The following is a 25,165-nucleotide window of genomic DNA, read 5'->3' as shown; positions in this document are numbered from 1 at the left end:
ACATCACTCTTTCTGGAATTATAATTTTTCATTTTCATTTCATAAGATCTTTATTAACTTATTAATGACATAATTATTTTTAGATCGCCCAAATTAACATAAGTAATTATGTTATAGATGCCCAAATTGACTTTGACTTGGCATGGGATTCGTATGCACGCGCTGACAAGCGAGTAGGATTCTACTTTTACAAAGGATAAAATTATGTTGTGCGGGACGGGAGCCGAAATTTCCAGGCTGCCAAAGCGAAGTTGGGAACAGTTGAACCTAGTTTAGTTGCACACGCCATTGACGAATGAGAGAATAGGGGAGGTTTTGGTTATTACCCTGTACCGACGTCGCGTCGGTGTCTTACCACGAGAAGTATTAAATCAATTTCCTTGAAATTTTCTTATAATTTAATTAAACGACAAAAACATTGACCCCATGAAAATTAAAAAAATAAGGCAGCTGCTTCTTGAATTTTGCCTTCCTCCGTTTGACAAGTCTATAGGAGAAACTTCCTCCAAAATATCGATGAATAACATTTATTTGACAGTTGGATTGGAGGCTCGGAGCAGGCATTGTCATATGCGTTTTATTTCTTTGAAGTTAGTAGGCGTTAGCAGGCAGACCTTGTCCTTGAACCAAATCTTTTTCATTACATAAAATCACGCCCCTCTGTCTCTTACTTTTGTTTGTATTAGTTTTTGAAGGTGGACTAAATCAAGATAAATACTTTTTTTTTTCTTTTTTGTGATGGTAAATACTAAGTTATTTAAATAATCTTGTGTTAATATACAAAAGTATTATGCTATTTGGATAAACTTGTGTTTGTACTTTAAAATAAATAAATGAAGAGGTAGACAATGTTCAAATTAGTTTTTTAGAACCTCTAAACTCCTTAAAATTCGAATTCAGATAGTTAGTTAAAGAATTATACTTAAAAAGTATTGGATTAAACCTTTGAGGATCTTGTGTTCATACAAATTTATAGTCTTAAATTGATATGTTTGTGTGTGATGATTATCATAACTACATGCTATCTGATCAATATTAGTCTAAATAAAAAACAAATTACCAATCTAAACAATATATAATAATATTTTATTATATTAGGCCATTCTCATGGTATGTGTATACTTACTTATCATAATAAATCAATCTATTTTTAATACTAATATTGGTAATTATAGTGGGTTGATCACATGCACAACTATGCACGTGTAAAGCCTTATTGGAGAGTTGTGGTCTCGCACACTTAGTTATAATCCAATTTATAAAATATATTTTCTAAATGATAAGGGCGTAGGTACAGTCCAAATTCATTTTTTCAAGCTCTTTTACTTCTCTTAAAATTTAAATTCAAGTGACTAACTAAATAAAGATGCTTGAAAACCACTCGACTATACCTTTTAAGGTAATTAGATATTTGTATGCTGTAACAAAATTTTACAACTCATTATATAACATGTGACATTGCTTCTAGTTTGGGAAAGGTTTTCACCCACACTCAAGAGATTCAAATCACTCACACACTCCTCTTTGACGAAGGGAATATATAATCAAATGATGTATTACATGCGTTAGAGAAAGCAAATATATAATTTGATTTGTGCTAACGTATTTGCTAACAAATTTGAATAATTAGCAACAAATATTAGTATCACACAACAATACTTTAAAAACTTGATTAACTAATTTGTGGCTTATATACAATCAATAAATGTGAGCAATATTCAACAAAATAAAAAATCTTAATAGTCTATTATGTGCATCCTATCAACCACCTATGTTAGAGTGTCGACTGAATTAATAAACGACAATACTTTATAAGTTATGATTTCTGTAAATTATTATTATTATTATTATTATTATTATTATTATTATTATTACAGATTATTAAATATAACCACATAACTTGCAGAAACATTATTGTATAAATTGAATAGACACTTTACATGGTATGAATTGATTGGTTGGATAAGGGCCTATAAAAAGTATTCTCATAATGGCTTTTATCCTTTTAACCAATCAATTTATATTATGTGATCGTATATATTGGGGACTCGACTAGCTACAGACTGCAGCATCAGCCGTTGGATGTGGAGTGAGAAATTAAACCATAGAAAATGGGACGGTGGGATGACGGGAGATGTTAGGCACAGAATCTGTCCCAATTACCATAGGCAAGTCCATATATCGGCATCGATTATTAAACCGATCAATTTTGTTTTATACAATAATATTTCTATATTTTATGTGACTGTATATGTCAAATTAATTATTTAAGAGTCTTCCTAAATTACATTTAGGTGGTGCTTGGTTAGAAGAAGAGAAAGGGGGAAAGGAAAGTAATTTAAATTCTTTTCTTATTTCCTTTGTTTGATTTACCATAATTTATAAGAATTTAATATACATTATAATGTGGAATTTATATTCCACACCTAAGAGTACTGAATTTGAATTCCTCCTCTATTAGAAGTCAAAATATCCAAAATTACCCTTCAAAATTTTATTAACTTGTTTAATATTATCAAATTATTATTATTTTTATCAATTAAATATTTTCAATAATTAATTTTGTATTATTAAAAGTTAAAGCAATGATTTAAATAATTTAATAAAATCATTTCATTTATTTAATTAATTTTAAAAAATAGAAATACAAATTTAGCAGTCGCTGGACCGCCGGACTGCTGCCTCCGTCGATGACAACCGCGTGTGAGACGTCACCTGCCTGTACCGTTGGAGTCGCCGACCGACGATAAACACAGTTTTAATATCACACAAGTGAAAAAATGAATCTATCTCCCTCAAATCCGGTTAGCATAATTTGAACCCTTTCTACCTATCTCAAATTCAGACAAACATCAAATATTTCGATCAAAGAAGTTGTTTTAATCTATAGATCGTCAAATTCTGATAATTTTCATATAATTCTCGAGTTGAAATGACATGGTACAGTGGTGGCCGGCGGCAAGACGCGGCGGCAACACTTTTTTTTTAGTTTTTCAAATAAAATTTTAATATTATAATACATTACTTAAGAAATTATTTTTATTATGTCATAATTTATTTAAAATAAATAAAATTAAACTAATTTTAAAATAAAATTATGTTAAAAAACTTTTTGAACAGAGTTTAATTATAAATATAATCATTACTTAAAATAATTTTTATTAGTTATTTATATAGTATATTAAATAAATTTATTGTTTAATTTTTAAATTATATTTATGATAAATATCAAAAGTTTAACATTAAAGGGTGAAATTGTCCAAATTAAAGTTAAGGCATTTCCTTTCTTTGTATAATTTCATAACAAATCAAATATTAGAAAATAATTTCAATATACTTCTTTCCTCCACTTTCCTCTCCTCTTTTTTCCTCAGTTTTCTTTAAACCAAAACACTACCTTAGTGTAATTCACAACTACTAAAAGTAGAGCAATAATGCGAGACTCGTCCCCATCTAATCCACTTGGTTGTTATTTATTTTTATATAATTTTAATGATTGTAGGTTACACTAAGTATAATTTAGAGATGGCCATTATTTAACAGTTAAAATGAACTGAAATGCAGTGCAATCAAACATAACATTCGGTTTTACAGAAGAAAAGGAGATCTAGTAGCGCATCCACTTGGGTTGGGCCGGGGGATTTGCGGGTCAACTCTGACCCGGGTAATGCCCAAATACAATAAACTAATAATTGATAATCATTTTTAGTTATGCTTCTTCGCGCATTTACAGACAAGCAAAAGCGAGACATCGAAAAACCTCATCAAGCAACTCCCATTTAGGAAAAAAATAAAAGAAAAGAAAAAAAGAAAATTAAAGACGGTGACGTTCTCCACTCACAGAAATAATTAGAAGTTATTGGAAAAAGGGAAAAAATTAACTTACATCTCAGGTACTCTTTTTTTTTTTTTTTTAATAACTCTTAAAAGGTTTCGTGTAACCAGGGTTTACAAATTTTGCTTTATCCGATCAATTAGATTGATGATTTATTTTGCATAGATTTCATTTTCGGGAATCAGAAATTAACAGGAATGAAGGTGGCGGTACACTGATGTCACTTTTCTGGATTGTGATTCGTCAGCTAGCGGAAATCGAGGCAATGGTATTTGATATTTTTAATTAGATTAATCAATCACTAGTTTTATTTTTATTTTTTTCCTGATTCGTGAGCTGCAATAGCGATTATATGATTAATTTACTCGTTTTGAGTATGTTAAAGTAGTTCAATCAATGAGCTTTAAGCAGCTGGATTGTGTCTCTATTGCATAATTATCAGTATTTGTATAGGTTTATGTAATTTGTATTTTAGTTCAGTTAGAGTGAACTTCATTTATGTTCTAAATGAGGAATAAGTGATTTCATATAATTGTAAGGTGCTTACGTGTAGATCTATTGGTGTACAGGCTATGTCAAAGAAAGTGATTACGCGGGAAGAGTGGGAGAAGAAACTTAATGATGTGAAGATTAGGAAAGAAGATATGAATAAGTTAGTGATGAATTTTCTTGTCACTGAAGGTTATGTTGATGCTGCTGAGAAATTCCGGATGGAATCTGGAACCGAACGTATCCTTTGGTCTTTCTAATTGTTGTATCCTTAGTAGTATAAATGGTTGGTTTTATGAACTGTTTGCTTTTCTTTAATGAGAAATAGCAGATATAGATCTTGCAACAATAACAGATCGCATGGCTGTTAAAAAGGCTGTACAATGTGGGAACGTTGAGGATGCTATCGAGAAAGTTAATGACTTAAACCCTGAGGTAGTATGTTAAAATAATCTTCATGATTAGTACTGTGTACAAGTGAATGATTAGGTTGTCAGACATGGTAATATGTTACTGTAGTTTCATGTTATTTTTTCCATTTGACCAAACAATTATTCACATTGAACTTTAAGCATTTTCTTGGAAACATGTATTGAGTGTATGTGCAGGCTAAAACTTGTTCTCAGGATCAGTAAGGTATAATGATGTGGTATTATTAGATATAATACGACAAGAGATAACTTACTTATATCCAAATACCTTTTGGTACATAATATGATTAAAATATCATATGGTTACCAAGTAACCATATAAGAGAAAAGAAGTGCAAAAAATGGATGGCAGGCTGTTATTGACCATGGTTCAGTGGTTGTTGATGGCGAACGCTGTTAGCTGCTGCAGGTGGTGGTGTTGGTTGACTAGGGTTGCCATATCTTTCTTCTCCACTTGTATGAATGTTATTAAGCGAAGTGAAATAATAGAAAACACAAAGTATGCGTTATGCAATTATTTAAGTTAGGAAACAAGGGACACACTCTTCTAGTTGATAGTATCCAAGGCTAGAAGTTTTCCAGATTTATTTCTCCATATTTGAACTAGAAGAAGTATATTTATCTTGAAAAAATTTAGTCTTTTTTTAATCTTAATTTATTTTCCAAAAATTTTGTGCACAGATATTGGATACAAATCCGCAACTGTTTTTCCATCTGCAACAGCAGAGATTGATAGAATTAATTCGGAATGGAAAGGTGGAAGAGGCTTTGGAGTTTGCTCAGGAGGAGCTTGCACCAAGAGGAGAAGAAAATGTAGTTTCTGTTCATCATAACTTTGTTTTGCCTACTTATTTTGCATAATAGTATGTGCTCTTGAAAGTGTCATCTGGCTTGATTGTTCAATCTCATGGGTTTTCCGCAGCAAAGCTTTTTAGAAGAGTTGGAGAGAACTGTTGCACTATTGGCTTTTGAAGATGTCTCCAACTGTCCTGTTGGTGACCTTTTGGACATATCGCAGCGCCTGAAGACAGCCAGTGAGGTTAATGCAGCCATCCTTACAAGCCAGAGTCATGAAAAAGGTTAGTATGTTCTCTATCCGTGATATCTCTAACACTTTGTAGGAAAAAAAAAATTTCTGCTTGAAATTCTTGTGATATAACAAATTACTTATCATTAAGATAATTTCTATAGCTTTAGATAGGAGCGTGGTCTGACTTACTTGTTTCGCAGATTTTAGTCAAAGCTCTGGACAAGTTATGTTTATGTGAATTGTGTGGCCAGGTGACAAGCTTTAGAGAAGCTTTATTTTACTTGTTGCTTAGTCTTCAGTGGTGCTAGGAAACTGTTACAAATTGATTCTCTGTGAAAATGCTTGTTGAGGTCTTCCAATTGCGGGGTTATGCTCAGATGTGATTGGTCTTGAATCTTCTGTAAGATGGAGGAACAAGTTTTTGAGAAATTAGTAAATTCTGGCTTCTCCTTACAAGCAAAGTTGCATCCAGCATAACTGTATGAAAGCGGTTAGTAATGAATGTTAAATGAGGTGAAAAACGAAGTTTTTCAAGGAATAATCACAAAATTGTCTCTACTAGGTAGTCTCTGCCATTAGATAAAAACAACAGTAATGATTTTTAGTGTTTAAATTCCAAAAGGGATATATAATCAAAGAAATGCGAGCAATAAAAGTTGTTAAAAGTGCTTTGGTCTTCAGTATTGGAGTTTGGAGAAGAAATGTGGACAACTGAAGTTATTAGAAAGTGTTTTGGTTTTCCATATTGGGGGCTGGCTTTTACTTGGTTCTCTTTTTCCTGCATGATATGTATTTATTTAGCTTTCGCTGATTTATCTAAGTTGTATTTCTTGGGGGTTAATCAGTTTTGTATGAATTGGCTTTCTTATAGATCCAAAACTTCCAAGCTTGCTGAAGATGTTGTTATGGGCCCAGAACCAACTTGATGAGAAAGCTGCTTATCCTCGCATTAACGATTTAGCTACTGCAACATTAGAAGATCCTGCCATTTGAAAGGCATGTAAATCTAAATCTGGGGAATTTAAGTGGTCAGGATTGAACAAATAGAGCCTAATGGAATGATTGATCATGCATGTACTGTTATCGCAAAATGACTTTAGTTAGGAATTTGTTGGATGCTTGATGTTAGTTCTCTTCTTAGATGATATTTAGTGGCATTAAGCCCTTGTACAATTGATTTCAATATTTTTCCGTGAAAGATTTCTGGGGATTTCATAAACAATGTCACTGAAAACAGATTTAGCTCAACTGGCCCTGGCTCCTGTTGGTATTTCCTGCAGGGTAACGTATAATATGCCCTCATGATATTGCATGACCATTAGTAGATTGTTGTCCTTTTATCTTTATTAGTTCTTTCATATTGTTGAAGTTATCTTTAGTAGTTAGGCAAGTCAAGATTTAGTATTCTAAGTTTTGGTGCTACGGCAAACTGTATTTATTAAGGTACAACGGGATCTTCATTTCTCCTAATTCCATTATGTGGGCTATGTGAGCATGCGACTGTTGGTTTAAACTGAACAAACTTGACCGGTAGACGTGCGAAGTTGGTGTGGTAGAAATGAGAGAAATAGAAAATGTTCTGAAGGCAATAATTTTAAAAAAGTATGGACATAATCAATGAACAGTAAGAGGAGATCATCTCCATGAATTTAAAATCCTCATCGAATTGAAAATTATACCCAGAAGCAATGCACAAAACTAGGGAGCTAACTAATCCAGTCTACAAAACAAGGACTATTGTGACTCGCCCTACGGAACAAACACTACTGAGATTCCACCCAAAGGACACAAACCCACATGACATTTTTGCTTTCTGAACAATCTTGATGCTGAGCCTGCTTAACTCCATTTGCTCCTAAACCATAATTGGAACGACCATCATCAAAATTCAGAGCGTAGCTGGAAGGATCATACTGGAACTTGAACTGCTGTTTGCCCCCAGTTTTTACAGCCTTCTTCAATGCTGCCCTCACTCTCCAGAACAGGCTCCTGCATTTCCTCTGACCATAACTATTCACCCATTCCAAGCTTCTCATCAAACCCATGTAATCTTGGTTGCAGTTGAATTAAGATCTTCGGGAAAAAGAAAAACAGAACTTGAGAAGAAATAGAACACTAAAAGAAGTTGGTTGGGAAGAGGATTTTAAACAGAAGCGGAGACTTGCAATTCGCTATGGCTGCAATAGGCTTGGAATATAAAAAGTTAAAAACAAACAAGAAAGAAAGGCCTCAACTTTACGAGGAAGAAAATGATAGAATACGCATAATCAGAAAGCAAATAAAAAGAAAGATGGCGCAAATCTTTTTGGTCTTTCAAAGAAGCTGTGGTAGCTTCAGTTGGCAGTTGTCTCTTGCTTTTCTGTGAATCACTTCGGGATGCTAAAATTCCATCATCCTTTCAAGAGAAAGACAAAGTAATAAGAGAGTGAGAGAAAAAATAAATGGATGATGTGCGCACTGGGCAGAGAGCCTTCTCTATTATGTCGTATCACTATCATACGTTGTGGTTTGTAACTTTTAATATAAGTATCTAATGAACTTTGTGTTCCTCGGCTCTTAGAGTTAGAGCTAGGAGGTATTTTAGCCTGTAATTGACTGTTAACACACATGATCGTAATGTATCTGTCCTTTGGGTTTTTCCAAGACTCAAGAGAAATGTTAGTTTACATTTATTGAAGGGTTAATTGTCCTTTGATTGGAGTCATCTCATCAAAGACAATTATAGTGTAACAAATTACCTTTTTATCTTAAGACTCCAACACTTAAATAATAACTTTCACAAAATGAAAATGCGTGAGAAAATGGGCTACAGTGATAAATCAAATCAAAATTCCCTTTCTGCTACAAGCTGCTTTGTCTCCAGCAGAAGGCAATAAGAGACTTATGTGGGTGTTTTGATTACTCTGTGACTCCTACCATCCACTTTTTGTCTTTATCTCCAAAGCCATTTTGCCTTTACATATTCTCATCTAATTCCATTCCCCCATTGTCTGGTTCTGCAGCTCCCTCCTCCATATTTGCTTTGTGCCAATTTTCGCTTATGTACGCAAGTTATGCTATTTCTACTTGTGGTATCATGTCAGATGAGCTGTCATTCTAAGCCAACAGAGCAATATTTGTCTCAAATTTTGGCATCTCCCTGCTATCCTGCACCTGCATCTGCAGACTGCAGTACGATTTCTGTGAGAATTCATCCTTAAAGCAAGTGGGTCTCTTTTATTAAGCATTTGATAATTCTTCCGGTGGGTCTATTTTCTCATTCAGGTTTCAAATTTCAATGGCCCGTGTTTATTGTATAGCTGATGACGCTATTTGATAGACCAGATTTTCTTGATAAATGAACTGTTAGCTCGCAACTTTTTTTTTTGAGAAGGAGCTCACAACTTGTTCTGGTTACTGATGGAAATTTTAGACTTGGAACTATTGGGTGTTACACTCATTGAAAGCATGTGAAGGCTAAATTATCATTCCTAATAAAACATAACATTATCTCTCTTGTCAGCTCAATCATTCACATCTCTCTCACAATAAGATGGGATTTTTCGAAAAATAAAAAGGCAATCACATGCGAGTCCTTTTCACTTTCCTTGATTTTGCTCTCTCACGGACCTCTTACATTTTCTTCACGAAGCTCTTTGCTTTGATAGTTCTTTACTCATTATTGGATTCAAACAATACCCAAATGCAGATATTAAGTAGGCCTTTTTTTGGTTTGTGGCAAGAGTTAGAAGTATTGGCGCCCCTCAATAACCCTTATAAAACCCGTCGCCCATCAAGACAAAATAAAGTAATAAACTAATGAGAAATTATCAGTCATATACTCTTAAATGATACCCATACTAAACGTGTGTGAATATTTTTCAAGTGTATCACTCGTATACCCTAAGTTGACAAAACACTTCTACCGTCCACCAATCCGTTAACTTCCGTTTGCAAGCGTTGACATCATAAGGGTAATTTAGTCTTTTAAGATTGACTAAACTTTGATTAAAAAAAAGACATGTCATCTCATTTACCTAGTAAAAAATGACATGTCATATGATATATATTGATAAACATGACATATTATCATATTTATCGGATAATTGTTAATAATTGCTAAAAAAAAATACTTCACAACCGAATCTACTCCTCCAAAATTTAACCTAAATTTTTGAAGATCTACTCCTCCAAGCTCCAACTGAAAATTTTTATGGTATAATATGTATAATTCTAAATAATATGTTATTAATAATTTTTTATGGTATAATATGGATATTTTTTATAGATAATTATTAATAATTTATTTTTTTAATCAAAAAAATGTATTGTTAATAAAAAAATAAAAAAAAATTGTGTATTGAAAATTACGTTAATTTTTGGGGTAAATTTATCTTTTTACCTCATTTTGAGTTTCAAGGGCAAAATAGTTAATTTGTCACAATTCTGTTAATTTTCTAACGGAAGTTAATGGATTGGTGGACGGTAGAAGTGTTTTGTCAATTTAAGGTATACGGGTGATACACTTGAAAAGTGTTCACACACGTTTGATACGGGTATCATTTAAAGGTATATGGCTGATAATTTCCCTAAACTAATTAAACCCTTATATTTTTCTCAATAAAGTTCTCTCTAATTTTTTTACATCCACACAATTACACTAAAGTCTTTTATATTTTTTGTTCCCTCACAATCACTTTACATTCTAAATTATTTTTATTTAAAAAAATTACGTAATAGTTATTTTGAGTTCACTTTAATTCTACTTAATTCATGCATACATACATACATATTTTTGGAGTTAAATGTATATAATTTAAACATTCAAAATTTTATAAAAAAAAAATTGTAATTGAAATTTTGTGGAAGACAATATTTTTTTCTTTTTAAATAAGGAAACCAAAATCTTAGAAAAGAATATTTTAAGAATTAAAGTAGGTTTAAAAAAAAAAAAAGAGAGAGAGAGATTTGGAAAGAAAAATATAGGGGTACTAATAGTCCCACTCTCATGGCATGTTACTCTTTCAGTCAATGGCTACCATTAACATAGTTCGATTTAAAAAATAAGTATTTTATGGAAACAAACTTTACTTGATAAACTAACCTAATCTAGAGCCACATTTATGTTGGCATATAATAAGATTATAAGAGCAAAAGTGCGAGATTCGCGTATCGTGCTAGTATCTTATATGGATTTGCTCCCATCTCCCTTTTGGGTGCTTTTTCAGACACTTTCTTCTATGTTACATGCATGCTTGCGTGTCCTCTCTCTTTTGTGCACCCATTAAAAATGATCCACTCTTGAACCATGATAAATTTATCTTTATATAGACTATATAACAGATCCCGACTTGTGCCTTGATCGTTTATTTTGAATCTGTAAGTCAATTTGCCAATTTGGAGTGGGTGAAAAAAAACACTATACACTGATTATTTCAATGAAAAGTTTTATAAATATGTTCTCTTGTTTCTTATTATACGAAAAAAAATTACAAAGCCTTGTAAATTTTAGATGGTCCACGTATATCTCTCACTTCTATATAAAAATGGGAGTGACAACATTGCTGCCCCCTTATAAAAATAGAAATGGATGGATGACCAATTTTTTACTCTTGTAAAGGTATCCCCATCCGATTCTCTTAATTTCTTCTTGATTAAATCGCAAATCTTCATACTTCTATAGTACGTCAAATTTGGACAGTGCAAGTGACAATAGCCAACCAAATTATTTAATCAATTATTTCAACAATCATAGACAAGAAACCTCTAGGTATCATCCACAATGCTTAGATTCTATAGAAAGCACGAGACCTCCGCGCCCAATTCTTAGTCGATGCTCACAATTCAACATTTTGTTGTGTTCTCCGCTGATCCATCTTTATATTTTCCCTTACTCCCCAACATTAAATCTCCCCATTTGACATTGTAACACAAACCAATAGTCTAATTAATTAAACCTCCCCCACTGCTTCAATGGATTCTCTCACTTCTTCGCCATCGCCTCCAACGGAACGTAACCCTTCCGGCCATCTCATCTTGGCCTCGTTTTGCCTGAGAGAGCCGGGGCCGAGATCGAACATTTCCAACTGGGTGGCGAGCTACAATCCATCTAACAACACATGGAGTCATGTCAGTCACATTCCTGACCTTCTCGAGAACCATGTTTTGAAGGGCTTTTCAATTGTGTCGCTGGGTGATTCAGTTTACATTATTGGTGGACTCCTGTGCCACAAGGAGAGAGCTCACAACTCCGATGAATCGGACGATTTTGTCGACGCCTACGACAAGGTCCTAGCGTGGGTGCTACGTTACAATGTTAAGTCTAATGAATGGACCAGATGTGCACCATTGAGTGTACCAAGGTATGATTTTGCATGCACCGTATGCGACAATAAAATTTACGTGGCCGGAGGGAAGTCCAACTTGTTTAGTGCTAAGGGAACCGCATCGGCTGAAGTGTACCATCCCGAACTCGATCAGTGGACGCCCCTGCCCAACATGAGCACGTTGAGGTACAAATGTGTTGGGGTGACGTGGCAAGGAAAGATACACGTGGTCAGCGGATTTGCCCAGAGGGCTGACTCGGACGGTTCGGTTCACTTTACGGAGCGTAGCTCGGCCGAGGTGTACGACACGCAAGCGGGAAAGTGGGACCTCGTGGCGCGGATGTGGCAATTAGATATTCCACCTAATCAGATCGTTGAGGTGGACAATAGGCTGTTTAGCTCCGGGGATTGCCTAAAGGCATGGAAAGGTCACATTGAGTCATATGACGGGGAGCTCAATATGTGGGATGAGGTTAATGGATCTTGCCTTCAGACTCTCAGTTCACCAGTTTCTACATCCAGCACCAATACTGAAGATTGGCCTCCAATCCAACGGCTCTACTTAACTATGGCACCGATTGGGACCCATCTATACTTCTTGGCAGGCTATCGGATGGCTGGGGAGCTGGCAAGAACAATGTCGATGGTGCATATTTTTGACACTGCAGCTAAAAGTGACGCATGGAGGAGCTTTGAGCCTATAGTGGAGGAAGGAGAGAAAGAGCTCTGTAGCCATTGTTGTGTTGTTCAACTCTCGTCATAAGCTTTCGTTTGAAACCCTCCCACCAAAATCATGTCATTTCTTGGCTAGCATTATCTAATCTATAGTTCAAAATATGTTAATTAGTATATGAGGGTTTGCTATTTAAACTTAATTTGCATAAACCAATGCCATAGCGTTGTCTTGGTTGTATCTCCGTGTATGCTCAATTAGTGAGCCACTACTGGCAATCCCAATGATTTTGTGTACTCTTTTCTTTTCTTTTCTTTTTTTTTTGCCTTTTTTTTTAAAAATAATAATAATTGTGTACTTTGAGACTAAATAAATAAAAATATTATAGAAATTTTCAACTTCTATTATTTGTTACGGAAGATATCTTGATTAAACAATCAAAAGTAATTTGAATTGGAATAGAAATTTCTGATTAGAGAGAACGCAAAGACCCTTTATATAATTTCTCATTTTTCAGAGACATTGCTAATGCTATGATGTTTGTCCAAAATTAGAAAGAAGCAACTGACCCATCCATGATTATGTCTTGTTTGGCTAGTTTCAATCATATAATTAATTTATGCATTACGCCTAATGAGTGTATCCATCAATTACAGGGAACAAGCTCTATGAATTGAGTCCCCATTACTTTCGGGAGCTTCCATATTTGACAGGAAAGGCGACTAAAATCATAGCAAAATCTTATTTAGTTATTCAAAACCAAACATTAGTCTTGTTCGAGAAATGATGTTGCTTCCTTTTTTGGGCCATATCAAACGCCCCCATATACTAACTACAGTAGAAAGCAAATGTTCATCAATAATCACATTCTCCAAAGTTGAAAGCATAGTTTATAAGACCCTCAATCAAATAATACAATAATAAATTATGAACTCTGCATAAGTTGTGAATTATTAACAACTCTAATTTGATTTTTAGGTACAAAAATATATAATTTGAAGATCTCCGAATCTTCACCGTGAATCAAAAAGACACAGGAGCCCAAATATGGTCCACATTAATCCCTAGAGATGAGCATAATTGGGTCGCTCGAACAGAATAGACATAGGCCTGCAAGCCTCGAAAGGAGCCCAATTCTAAGTCCTTCAATAAAGCGGTGGTTAGTGGTCACTGGTCAAATATGTCAAGCTTTTCTACTACCATCAAAAGAAGAGAAAGTGATTGACACCAAAAATTCAAGCCGAAAAGCTCGAATCAAAGCAAATTTTAACTCATGAAAAGGATCCTTTCACGTGATCCATCACCAATTAGCTCGAGCCACCATGCAGCCCAGCCCCTGGTCCCCTGCGGCCCTGACCACTTGCTCACACAAACACAAGGGTGGTCCAGTCAGTCAGTCAGTAGTCAATTCCTGACTTTCTTCACCCGAGCAAGCAATCGCACGTGTGTTATAGTTGACGCACGCGCGAGCTGGCTATTCATTTTTTACCCCCATCCATATTGACTTTGACTAATGAATAACCCAGAGGTCATCCACGGCTGTGATTTACTGGGTTTCAAGGGGCGATCTTGGGCGTCAATTTGGGGACAGTCTGGAGGGTTACATGTCCATGTGTTTCGTATGAAGCTGAAAAAGCCGACAAAAGAAGCTGATATGTTGGGTTTCTTTTGTTGTTGGGGAAAAGACTGAAGCATTTGGCTAATTTTGCTTTAATGCTTTGTTTTTCCCTTCTTTTAACTCAATTTTTTTTTTTCCCTAAATTTTGGTTTTTTTTTTTTTTTTTTAAGAGAATAGCCGACCGTTCCATGTCAAGCCGTTGAGAAATGAGGTGGAAAGGACACGTGGAAGTAGGCCATAGGTGGGACCGTGGGATTCGAGTGGTTGGGGAAACATGGGCACGTATCTCGACAAGGTACATGTGGGGGTTGGTGCTTGATGGAGCGAGTTTTTATATATTTTACCAATTATATTCCTTTAAAATTAAAAAAATAAATAAATGTCCTTCGATGAAAATATTTGGTTTGTTTCCTAGTAACTTAATGAATTGTCCTTAATAATTTATTTGTTGTTTTATTATATCTCTGTCTAAAGTTTTTAAACGTAATTTTTAGATTAGATTATATATAATGTAACCCAACCGCGCCCAAAATCTAAATACTCTTTTGACGACGCTACCTTCCATTAAAATAAAATAAATTCATTAAAAACATTTATGTTCTTTCGCTCAAATCGGATTGAATGAGAAGCATCCGTGTACTGATGATGTGTAAGCCACGTCGGACCACCGGTTTGCTTTGCTGGACGATACGTAATCATGCAATTGTTTTACCTTGTAGGGTTCGCTGGGACCCACTCGTTTGTTTTGCCCTTTAATTTTCAAGATGCTTGCTGAAGAAAGAATTTTACGGATATATATATTTCCCTTTTTTAAGTTAAAGTTAAATTTTTTTTTCACCATCTTATCACAACTTCTCTCTCTCCCATGGAATCTGACGACTGCGTGTGTCCCCATAATTGAAAGCCTGAAACTCTGACCTCGGACTGCACCAGAGCAGCCTGTAAATTTCTAGCCTAATGTTACCAAAATGCCCTACAAAAATAAATCTAACTACAAATGGGCCCTTGGGTGCAGCTACGACTGCCACTACTCGCACTGTGACGTGCTCAGAAGCAAAATTTTGCAGCTGACATGGCCCTGACCAGTGAGGCAGTGACAACAATTTTATTATTGACATTTTTCTTGCGTAGAAACATTATTCATTTTGCTGTGGAAATGTGGTTGTCTTTTTTTGGGGCCTGGATTGTTCAATGGTTGCACTACTGGGTAGGGAGCTCACCTCTTTAATTTGCATGTTAGGTGTTCTTTTTTTTTTTTTTTCAGGAGGTTGCTAAAAGATAATAAAATTGATGTAGATGTTATCCATGATTATGAATTTGTCCTCGTAAAGTGATGTAAAGTTTCTCAAATTATGTGGACAGAAAAGGCTTTGAATAATTGAACAATATTGTTTTGATCATAGCATTTGCCCCTTGAATGTAACATGTTGATGTTGCCATATCATTTAATCAATTAACCATATGCACTTATCTTGATTAACAACAATAACAACGAGAAGTCAATTTCACGTTTTTAAATTGCCAAAACACCCATAAACCATTTTCTAATTTCTGAAACAAAAAAGACAAAACCGAGAAAAAGTTAAAATAGCACAAAATAATAAAAATAATAATAATAAAATAAATCCTCCAAATTCCAAAGCTCTCTCATTAATCTTCTTCCCCCACCAAGTCACCTTCCTGTAAGCCCACTTCTCTCTTTAGTCTTTATCTCTCTGTTTGTCTTTTTACAAGCCTGAATATATAAATCAAGAGTTCCCACACAAAGCCTTGATAGTAGTGTAAGCAAAGCTTCAGGTACCGCTGCAACTTTAACAGCAGCAAACAAAACAACATCATCATTTACAGAAACAGGCCTCCGTTTTTTCTCTCTTTCTTTTCCTTTTTCTCCCCCCTCTTTGCACTGCCACGAACAAGAAAAGAAAGCACACGTAATGTAATGTAATGAGAGTGAAAGTGAAGTACTCAAAATGAGAGGAGGATTAGAAGGCAGCTACCATTTTTCTGCGTGGCCGCCAATAGGAGCTCCATTGAACAACGTGCAAAGGGAAGATAACTGGAAACACTTCGACAACTCTGTCAATGCGGTGTCGTTTGGTTTTGTTGCCACCGCCATTCTCATTTCCATGTTCTTGGTCATGGCCATTTTCGAGAGATTTCTTCGACCCACTTCGCCAAGTGGTAGCCCGACCCGTGGTGACCTTGAGTCTCAGTTGAGTTTCAATCCCAAGCTTGGCTATCCATCTCCCAGAGTAAGTCACAGCTCATTACGTTTGCGATTCATTTATGGGTTGTGTTCAGAATTTATTTTTTAGTCTACAAGTGTCTGCATTTTTCTTTTCTTTTGGTGGTTATTTATTTCATAGTGCTCTCTTTTTGTTGCGCTTGGATTTGCACATTTTGTGTGTGAAAGCGAAATGATGATGGGGTGCTTTCATTTTCTTGAAGAAGATGCTTAGAGTGAACTTCTGTTTTACTTGGGTGTCAATTTTGTGGGAAATGTAGTTCCTTTCTATGTTCCTTTTGACAGTTTGGTTGGTTACCTTGATTTTTGCAGATATTGGTGATTATTGTTCTGACGAAGTTTTGTAGCTCAATGTTCTCTTTTATGATTATCAGTTTTTTTTCGCAGTTATTTTTTTATTATTTCACTTAATCTTAAAACTGAATAGTTTTGTTAACGGTAAGGATTGGTCTTAACTCTTAGGCATTCATCAAACATATTTTATTATTTGGTATTCATCAATGTTCAATACTTTTGGTTGTCCTCTGAAATTTTCTGTCTGTGACATTAACATTTCCCCCTTTACTCTGATTATTTTTTTGCTTTCCCTGTTTCCTCAAGTCTAGTCCTTTTTCATCACCGAAATTGCCGTTTGTAGCAGAGATTGAAGATCCATCCTAACCATCTGCTGCGTCTCTCCCATGTCGAAATTTTCATTGCAGCACAATACAAGCTTTTCTTCTCATTGCACCTGAGAATCAACTTATTTTGTTTGATTCTTTCTTTTTCTCAAAAAATTATTGGGGGATGAAAAGATAATCCAGTGTCAGCAGCTAATTTTTCTTTAGGTACTGTGGTAGCTCAAAATGTTTTCGTTTCTCATCAGCATTTGCATTTCAGAATTTCATCATTTAAAAGATGCAGTTTATGGTTATGATTATTGGGCAATGGCCTACCTGGAAGCTATCTGTTGAACGGTTGGTGTCAAACCGATAAGTCTTAGGATTAATTGTACTTCTTGTTGTTTAGACCCACTACTTTTACGCGGTGGCCATCATTCTCATCATTAATGACTATGTTGTTATTTCATGCCAAGTGCCTGGGGTCCGGGGGGACAAGTTCTCTTTGTGGGGAAGTCTGTCTTCTTATATTCTAGATTAGCTGTGCAACTAACTAGCTTCATTGGCAAAGCAAACCTATGGATTATAGATAACTGGTTATGTGATTATATGCTTTTCTGACATGCCATTATGGTGGGAAATTAACCATATAAATTCTGGGTAATTTTGATCTTGAGTATCCTATGATGGGTCCTGCTAGATGCAAGTATGCAACACACCAGCAGTCTACCATGTGCCATACCTTTTAAAAAACAGCATGACCCACCTACTAAACCAAGCTTATTGTTTTAACAGAACGCATAACTTCACTGTGGGGTCTTAAGCCTAGAGGGAAGTTTCATCAACTTTATTAATTTTGATATATTGCTAATTGGTAACTAGTCATCTGTTTAGTATAACATTAACTGTCGCTGAGGAGACTTTAGGGAAAATCTCTTGTTTGATAATTCTATAAGATGTGATCTCACTCACTGTCAGCTTTTAAGGGTTTCCATGTGAGCCAACAAGCCATCTGTTAATGGGTCTTAATCACCTTCACACACTACACTAAATGCAATATTGTACTTAAGGACCCATGTTAAGTGCTCTCTCAACTCTGACATGATGGTCCCTATAGGTTTTTTGGGATTATCAATTGGGGGACACCAAATTGTTGTTCTGGTGCTAGAAGTTTAATAGTTAACCTCATCCGCTGACCATTATTCGACAAAGAGATTGGTTCCCCCATGGAAATGAACAAATCAGTTGATGTGATTTGCTCTAATGCAATTTGAAAATTTAACAAATAGCAAAAGTTAGTGCGAACTGAGGGCAATTGGCGTGGCTATTTACCTTATTATTACCATATTATGTAATGCACCTCAGTGCACGAAAGTGTAAAAGGTGGGAGTAGCAAACAATTGCTCAGACTACCATGCTCTAGCCGACAACCAAACTTAGACTGTTTGACTGTTACCGAAGTTTCTTGCTACAATCTCACCCTTCCTCTGGATCCAATGCTTTCTGATAACATTGACAATCTGTAATTGCTATTCTTGAAAGTGTTCATGACCTTTTGACTGTGTTGTTCACTTAATCTTGTTTTCATCTTTAGTCATACACAGCTGAATCATTTTGGAGTTGTCCGATTGACCAAACTGCACACTTATTCAAGTACTAGTCATCTGTTCTTACTAAAACTTGGTTTAGATTGCCTCAGTTTTAGCCTCTCTGGGACAACTATTTATAGTAACAAAACAAAGCTCATAAAAGCTTCGATTGCCTCATAAAAGTTTTGGCCCATAAACTTGGTTTTGATAGCCTCGGTTTTAGCCTCTCAGGGACACAACTATTTAGGAGAAGTTTTGATGATAGCCTCTCACAATTTACAGTGTCTGTAGATGATTGGTTTTTATATTAAGGCCAAAAAGCATCTGTGCACCATTTCACAGGTTCTTTGTTCCAGTTGTGCACACCAAATTCTGCTGACCATTATTCTACGGTAACAAGAAATGAGGTTCACAATCTATGAAGCTGCGAATACTAAATAGGCAAATAAAAATTATCTTTTCTTTTCTCCCAGCCCTATGTTTGCAAATCATTTCCTTTTTCCTGCAGGCATGATGTTATCCAACTTTTCTTGCTCTTTTCATTCATCTGCCGTTTGCTGCGATAATTTTTTGTGAATCATCCAGCAAGGTTCTGTTTTCATCTTGTCTATCTTTTTATGGTTTTCCTAATTTCAATTTATTGGCTGATACATGTTGTGCCCTTAAAATATCAATATTTGCTTTGGGTTTGTCAATGTGATCAGTCATGACTTCTTGTTATGCATTTGGAAAGTGATTTATGATTTGAAGAAAAGTAAATTTCTGATGTTGTTTAAACAACAGCATTCTAGCATTACACATAAGTGTTTCAAGCAGTCTATTTTTTTGTTAATTTCTGCAGATGACTATATATGCGAATGGTGTTTCTGTATTGATGCCTGGAGACAATATCCCTACCTTCATTGCTCACCCAGCCCCGGTGCCTTGTCCACCCACGCGAATCTCACTTCCAGACAATCAACATATCCCGTTGCCCAATCCTCTGTCTTGCTCCAATTCAAGCCGAAGCTCAATACAAGAAGACTCAACATGAAAAACTATTTCCAGATTACAAATTCAGGCATATTACTTGCAACAACACACAAGCCATTTCCTTTTTATTTCGATCAATTTAGCCTTTGTTCTGTTTATGTCATGTATATATATCTCATCAGTTTAATGGGTAGGTAGGTAGCTTTGACATAGCTGAAACACAACTAGTGTAGCAGACAAAGCATCTTTCTACCCCAATGCCCGATTCACCTAGCTAGCAATATATTCCTGATTTCCAGCGTCTACATTTCCAAAAGTTTTTCCAATTGTGCTGCTGATCCTTAAAAGATGGCTGCATTGCCACCTTACAGATGTAATTGTTGTTGTGTTAAAGCACAGTTGTTGCAAAGAGAATGAAAGTTGAGAAAGCAAGAACACATTTGGAAGCTCTCTCTCATGATGAACATCATCAGTAACAAAATTTAAATGTCTGAATTTTACACTACCAAATTTCTTATCCGGCGCAAATATGCCAAAGAATGAAATCTCGATGCAAAAAGTTGAAAACTGAAAATGCGAAAGTTTCGTGACCTTTATAATCTATCATCAGCAGCATGGCCTCAAATTTTGAACTTTGAAATTCAAGACATTCCTCATTTTGTCCATGGAATTTAATTTGATCACGATAAAATCCACTGTTGTTTGTTTATGCTGAAAGAGACGACCAAACGAAACAGTCCAAAATGACCGATACTTTGTTGCCCATTAAATCTATTTCTTTTTGTTAATATCCACTAACGGCTAATTACTATAAAAATTAGGACCACCGCTATGTTGTCTCCTCCTTAATTGCCAACGGCTACAAATTGAGTTTCCCTCCATCCAAATTTCAATGGCTCATTCCAAAAGTTTGTTTTCTTTGCTTCCAAACTGTAATTAAAATAAAATGCAATCAGTTTTTAGAAATTGAAAAGCAGTTGAGTACATTTACTGTCCCCCCCCCCAAAAAAAAGAAAAAAAGATTGGAAGCTGTTTTCTAGAAAAGATTTTCGTACAAAATTAATGCTTTTTGTTATACGACCATTTTGAACTTACTAATCTTCATGACTTGTGTCCCAAAAGAAAAAGGCAGTGAAGATTTTGCTTTCCTTTTTCTTTTTTCTTTTTTTTTTCCCTTTATTGAGCTATTTTGGATCATTGGAAGCCAGCTATAGCCTATTAACAGTGTCACGAGAACTGCCGCCATTAGAAATCACGAGCCCTTTTGCTTACTAGTAACCCTTTTCGATTGTCTGTTTGATGTTGGTAAATTTGTAATGAAAGTGAACAAAAAGCTCTGCAGATAACAATCTCGAAATACAAAGTGGTACAGGATTCTCTGATTTCAAATCTTTCAAAATTAAAACAATATAGTTTATTTATCATGCAATTATTATTCATTTTAGAAAAAAAATGCAATCTTTTCCCTTATACTACAAGGCAGGCACTCCCCCAACTGGCCCCTGCTCACTTTCACTTTACAGATGCAGTCGCAGAGGGAAAAGCAGAGGAAATTCAATTTAATTTCTTTACCTTGCGTACCAAAGTGACCAATCCCATCAATGCACTTTCCACAAATTGACCTTTTGACTTAAACATTCACATAAATTATGAAAATCCAAAAATGCAGAAATTAAAAAAAAAAAAAAAATTTTTGATCATTTAACAAAAGCACCGTAGACAAGAGTGATTACTGTTTAAATTTTCACAGGAAGATGAAACATTCCAAGGATACAAGTGGGTTTTCAAGTGACTCATTCGTACTACTACAATGATCATTAATACCATTGTTATTATGACTTGCCCACTTGCCGCCCTCCACTGTACCGCTGCTGCAACTGTTGTTATTATTATTATTAATGCCGGTGGTACCAATAGTAGCATTCTCAATCGGTACGGAACTGGCCCGACCCGGAGACCGGTTTGTCCTCCTAGCCGATGGGCTCCGACCCATGAAAGCAGGCGATGCGGATGATCTTGTTGTTGTAGCTGGGGACCTGGACCTTCCTCCGGAGCATTCGCCCCGGTCCCTTCTCCCGGGGTATTTGACCCGACCCGAGTCATGAATCTGAACTGGGGACGCGCTGCCAATTCGTCTGGCGGGTGATTGGTCGGATCTCGTAGTGGGGGATTGGTTGACGACCCGGTCTCTTTTGAAGCCGTTTCTCGGCGGCGGCTTTGCCGGAGATCTAGTGACCACTCTCGGTCGTTGCCTCACTTCTTGCTCGCCCTCTTCAATGTCTCTCATGTCAGTAACATTAGTCATCGTTGAGAGGCTCTCGCTGACGCTGACGCTGCAAATCTCGGACACTTGAGACATGATTTCCTCCTCATTGCTGCTGCTCAAGCTCTGCTTATCTTGAGCATTCTTGGCAAAGGCTTCAACTTTGCGGGGGCTATCACTAATCTTGGCCTCTTTCTCTTGTTCTTGTTCTTGTTCTTGTTCTTGTTCTTGTTCTTGCTGCAACTCTTGTTTCATATGAGCAGCGAAAACTGGGTATGGGTTTGGCTTTGTTTTTGGTTTACGGGTTTCAGAGAGAACTTCTTTGACAGTTTCTTCTTGATCAATAGCAGGCGGTGGCGGTGAAGCTCTACTCTCGTGGCTAAAACCCTTCTTGAGCTGTGAAGAAGCTTCATCAGATCTCCCGTGTTTTTGTTTCTTTGAGGCTAAGCCTGGGGCTCCGCTCTTGGTGCTGATACAGCACCCCATATTTGTGATGTGAGCGAGATTACACCGTTGGTGGGTAATAATTATTCTTCAAGATGAAGATAAATGGCATTGTCATTTGAGTAGTCTGTTCTGTGATGTAATGTGGCCACTGGGAACGGCGGAGAATGGGTGGAGATTGATTTGCTGAAACTTCAAGACAAAGACAGCAAGGCCGGGTTGTTGGGGGAGGGGGGTTTGTGTTCAAGTGATATGTTTGTGTGGGAAAAGTATGTGTAATGAAGGAGGAGAGTTGTGTGGTCTAACGAATCGAATTTAATCAAAAATCCTCTACAGTGAGTAAATACAGACTACAACCACTTTTCTAATATAAACAAGAGTGTGTGTCAGTGTGTGTGTGTGTGATATCATCCATTTCAAAGACGGACCGGACCGATTCGTTATTTCATTTACTAAAATATTTTATATAAAATTATAGTATAAATTTATTAGTTGGATAAAAATTTAAAATAATAAAAATAAATTATATGAATAAAGAATTATTTAATTTAACTAATTTAATTATAGTACATTAATTTGTATAAAAAAATTTACTGTTTATTTGGGGTGAATAACATCGTGACCAGAAACGTGCGAGCAGAACATGATCCCCTCGGCCTAAAGCAACGCCTCGAGGAAAGTCATACCTGACGATGTGTGAGGTTGGTTGCGTGAGTATAGTTGACCTGAGTGCGTGCGAGGAGAGACCATAATCGAGTAGGATTAAAAACTTGGTCAAAACTTAACATGTGGCCTTCCTCCAAAGAGGTTGGATACGAAACCCACTCAACGATAGTTACCAACACGTGGTTACCTCCAAAGAGATCGGGTACAAAACCCACTCAACGACAGTTATCAACACATGAGTTACCGCCAAAGAGTTCGAGCACAAAACCCACTCGATGGAAATCACATTGTTCATTCACCCACGATTGCACTATCGAGCCAACAATTATCACGAGGGAGAGGAAGCCGATAATTCTGGTTGGGTATAAAAGCTACAGAGAATAGAGATAAAAGGAGTTAGACAACTTTTTACTTTATTTTCATATACTCTCTCTCTCTCAATAATTCTCCCCCTAACTAAGTATTGTGAGCGTAGGTAATCTGACTTAGTAAGTTTGTAGTCAAAGTTATTTGCTCGAGTGAAAGAGCTGTAGCGTTGAGTCGTTACCCCAACAAATAAATTTAAGTATTTGGCATAGATACCTTATCGCAACTATATAGACCAGAATTTTATATCAACACCTTTATTATTACTCATTATGTAAAAAAATATATATATCTAATTTACCGCAAGATATGCGTTGGGCTTATAACAAAATTATTTATATAGATTTCACATCTAACATTAAATTAAAATAATCCATCAACTCCACCAGAATCTTTTATTTGTTAATGACAAATTAAGGAATATCCGACTATGGATAATAAAATATACAAGTTTAATTTATGCAAGTCGTTGAGGAGGCATCGAGATCCAAGGATTTGTTTGATGTAGTTTTTCAAGTGGCGGCTATTCAAATAGATATTGTATTAATGCAATCAACTTTCAACAGTAAATTGTATGACAACCTTAATGAACAATACTAACTTATTAGTGTTATAGTAATTAGGTAACCACTGTGGGGTTAGGATTGTAAAATACGTGCTATTTCGTTAGTTGAAATCCGTTTATTCTAGGGTGGGGCTGTTTGAACCCACTAATTTACTCAATAAACCCACTTTTAAAAATAATTTTTTATCATTAAAATACCCCTAAATTAAATTACAGTTATGGACACTAGAATATAATTAAAAAAAAAAAAACAGAATTTTTACTCTTTAAACCCATCTTTATATTCAACATAGTTTTATAGAACCCTAATCAAATTTTCATTAAACCCTAATCAATCAAGAGGTGGGATTATTCTCTCAAGCCATATATATTGTTAAATGGGCACATGTGAGTTGATTCAGAGTAACAAAATTAATTGTTATTGATTTGATGGATATTGATTTTATGGAGGATTAATTGTTTAATTGTTATGATTCGTTTGGGAATGACCCCTCACTCAAAATTGTTTAATTAATATTGATGATTAAATTTTCAATTAATAATCAATTATTGTTTTTTCCCAAATTCTGAAAAAATTATTTTTTCTCAAATTCCTCATATTAGATTTTCATACCATCATACAAGATTTTTCTCACCACTATAATATAACTCAAAAAAATAATTTCATGATAACAACTATTTTCTTCATTTAGAATGTTTTGATTCATTTGTCCTTGAACGAGGGCCATTCACTCAAAATTGATTATTAAATTTCTAATTAATAATCAATTTCCATTCTAATGGGTTTATAAATGAATATTATGGGTTTAATGAGTAAAATCACTATTATTATAAAAAATAGGTTTAGAAAGGACATATTAGGTATTTTAGTGGGTTTACTGAGTAAAATTTAAAATTTTAAAATTTAAAGATGAGTTTATTTAGTAATTAGGTTTATTGAGTAAATTGGTGGGTTCAAATAGCCCCACCCTTTATTCTAATCTGTTAATATTTAAAAATTCTGGGACTTGAACGTCTTCCACCCCCAATATTAGATTAATTTTACAGCCCAGGCCTCAATGTTAATTACATTTTT

The 25,165-nt window shown here is 35.4% G+C and overlaps 4 protein-coding genes across 7 annotated transcripts; 3 read left to right on the top strand and 1 right to left on the bottom strand.

Moving 5' to 3' along the window:
* Nucleotides 1–3,708: 3,708 nt before the first annotated feature.
* On the top strand, nt 3,709–7,033 carry LOC102617031 (protein GID8 homolog). Of its 4 annotated transcripts, XM_006467792.4 has the most exons (8): nt 3,709–3,893; nt 4,001–4,103; nt 4,405–4,564; nt 4,653–4,759; nt 5,437–5,568; nt 5,678–5,834; nt 5,986–6,036; nt 6,657–7,033. In XM_006467792.4, the coding sequence occupies exons 2-7, from the start codon at nt 4,053–4,055 to the stop codon at nt 6,021–6,023; spliced, it is 645 nt and encodes a 214-aa protein (XP_006467855.1). In that variant the 5' UTR covers nt 3,709–3,893; nt 4,001–4,052; the 3' UTR covers nt 6,024–6,036; nt 6,657–7,033. The 4 variants fall into 4 exon arrangements, with proteins under 4 accessions (XP_006467855.1, XP_015382539.1, XP_006467854.1 ...); XM_015527053.3 differs by lacking the exon at nt 5,986–6,036 and having other exon boundaries at nt 4,656–4,759; XM_006467791.4 differs by lacking the exon at nt 5,986–6,036 and having other exon boundaries at nt 3,710–3,893; nt 4,021–4,103.
* Nucleotides 7,034–11,348: 4,315 nt separating this feature from the next.
* On the top strand, nt 11,349–13,059 carry LOC102618008 (uncharacterized). Its single transcript, XM_006467794.4, has one exon. It carries the CDS (start codon nt 11,738–11,740, stop codon nt 12,851–12,853), a length of 1,116 nt encoding a protein of 371 aa, XP_006467857.2. The 5' UTR covers nt 11,349–11,737; the 3' UTR covers nt 12,854–13,059.
* Nucleotides 13,060–16,016: 2,957 nt separating this feature from the next.
* LOC102618285 (uncharacterized protein At5g65660) lies at nt 16,017–20,093 on the top strand. Its single transcript, XM_006467795.4, has 2 exons — nt 16,017–16,633; nt 19,656–20,093. Exons 1-2 carry the CDS (start codon nt 16,352–16,354, stop codon nt 19,845–19,847), a joined length of 474 nt encoding a protein of 157 aa, XP_006467858.1. The 5' UTR covers nt 16,017–16,351; the 3' UTR covers nt 19,848–20,093.
* Nucleotides 20,094–21,462: 1,369 nt separating this feature from the next.
* On the bottom strand, nt 21,463–22,840 carry LOC102618574 (uncharacterized). The gene has a single exon (XM_006467796.4). The coding sequence runs from the start codon at nt 22,533–22,535 to the stop codon at nt 21,531–21,533; it is 1,005 nt and encodes a 334-aa protein (XP_006467859.2). The 5' UTR covers nt 22,536–22,840; the 3' UTR covers nt 21,463–21,530.
* Nucleotides 22,841–25,165: the final 2,325 nt, after the last annotated feature.

Source organism: Citrus sinensis, chromosome 2 (genome assembly GCF_022201045.2).
Source record: "Citrus sinensis cultivar Valencia sweet orange chromosome 2, DVS_A1.0, whole genome shotgun sequence".
NCBI classification, from domain to species: domain Eukaryota; kingdom Viridiplantae; phylum Streptophyta; class Magnoliopsida; order Sapindales; family Rutaceae; genus Citrus; species Citrus sinensis.
Note: the sequence above shows the minus strand (reverse complement) of the source record. Positions and strands in the feature narration are given on the sequence as shown.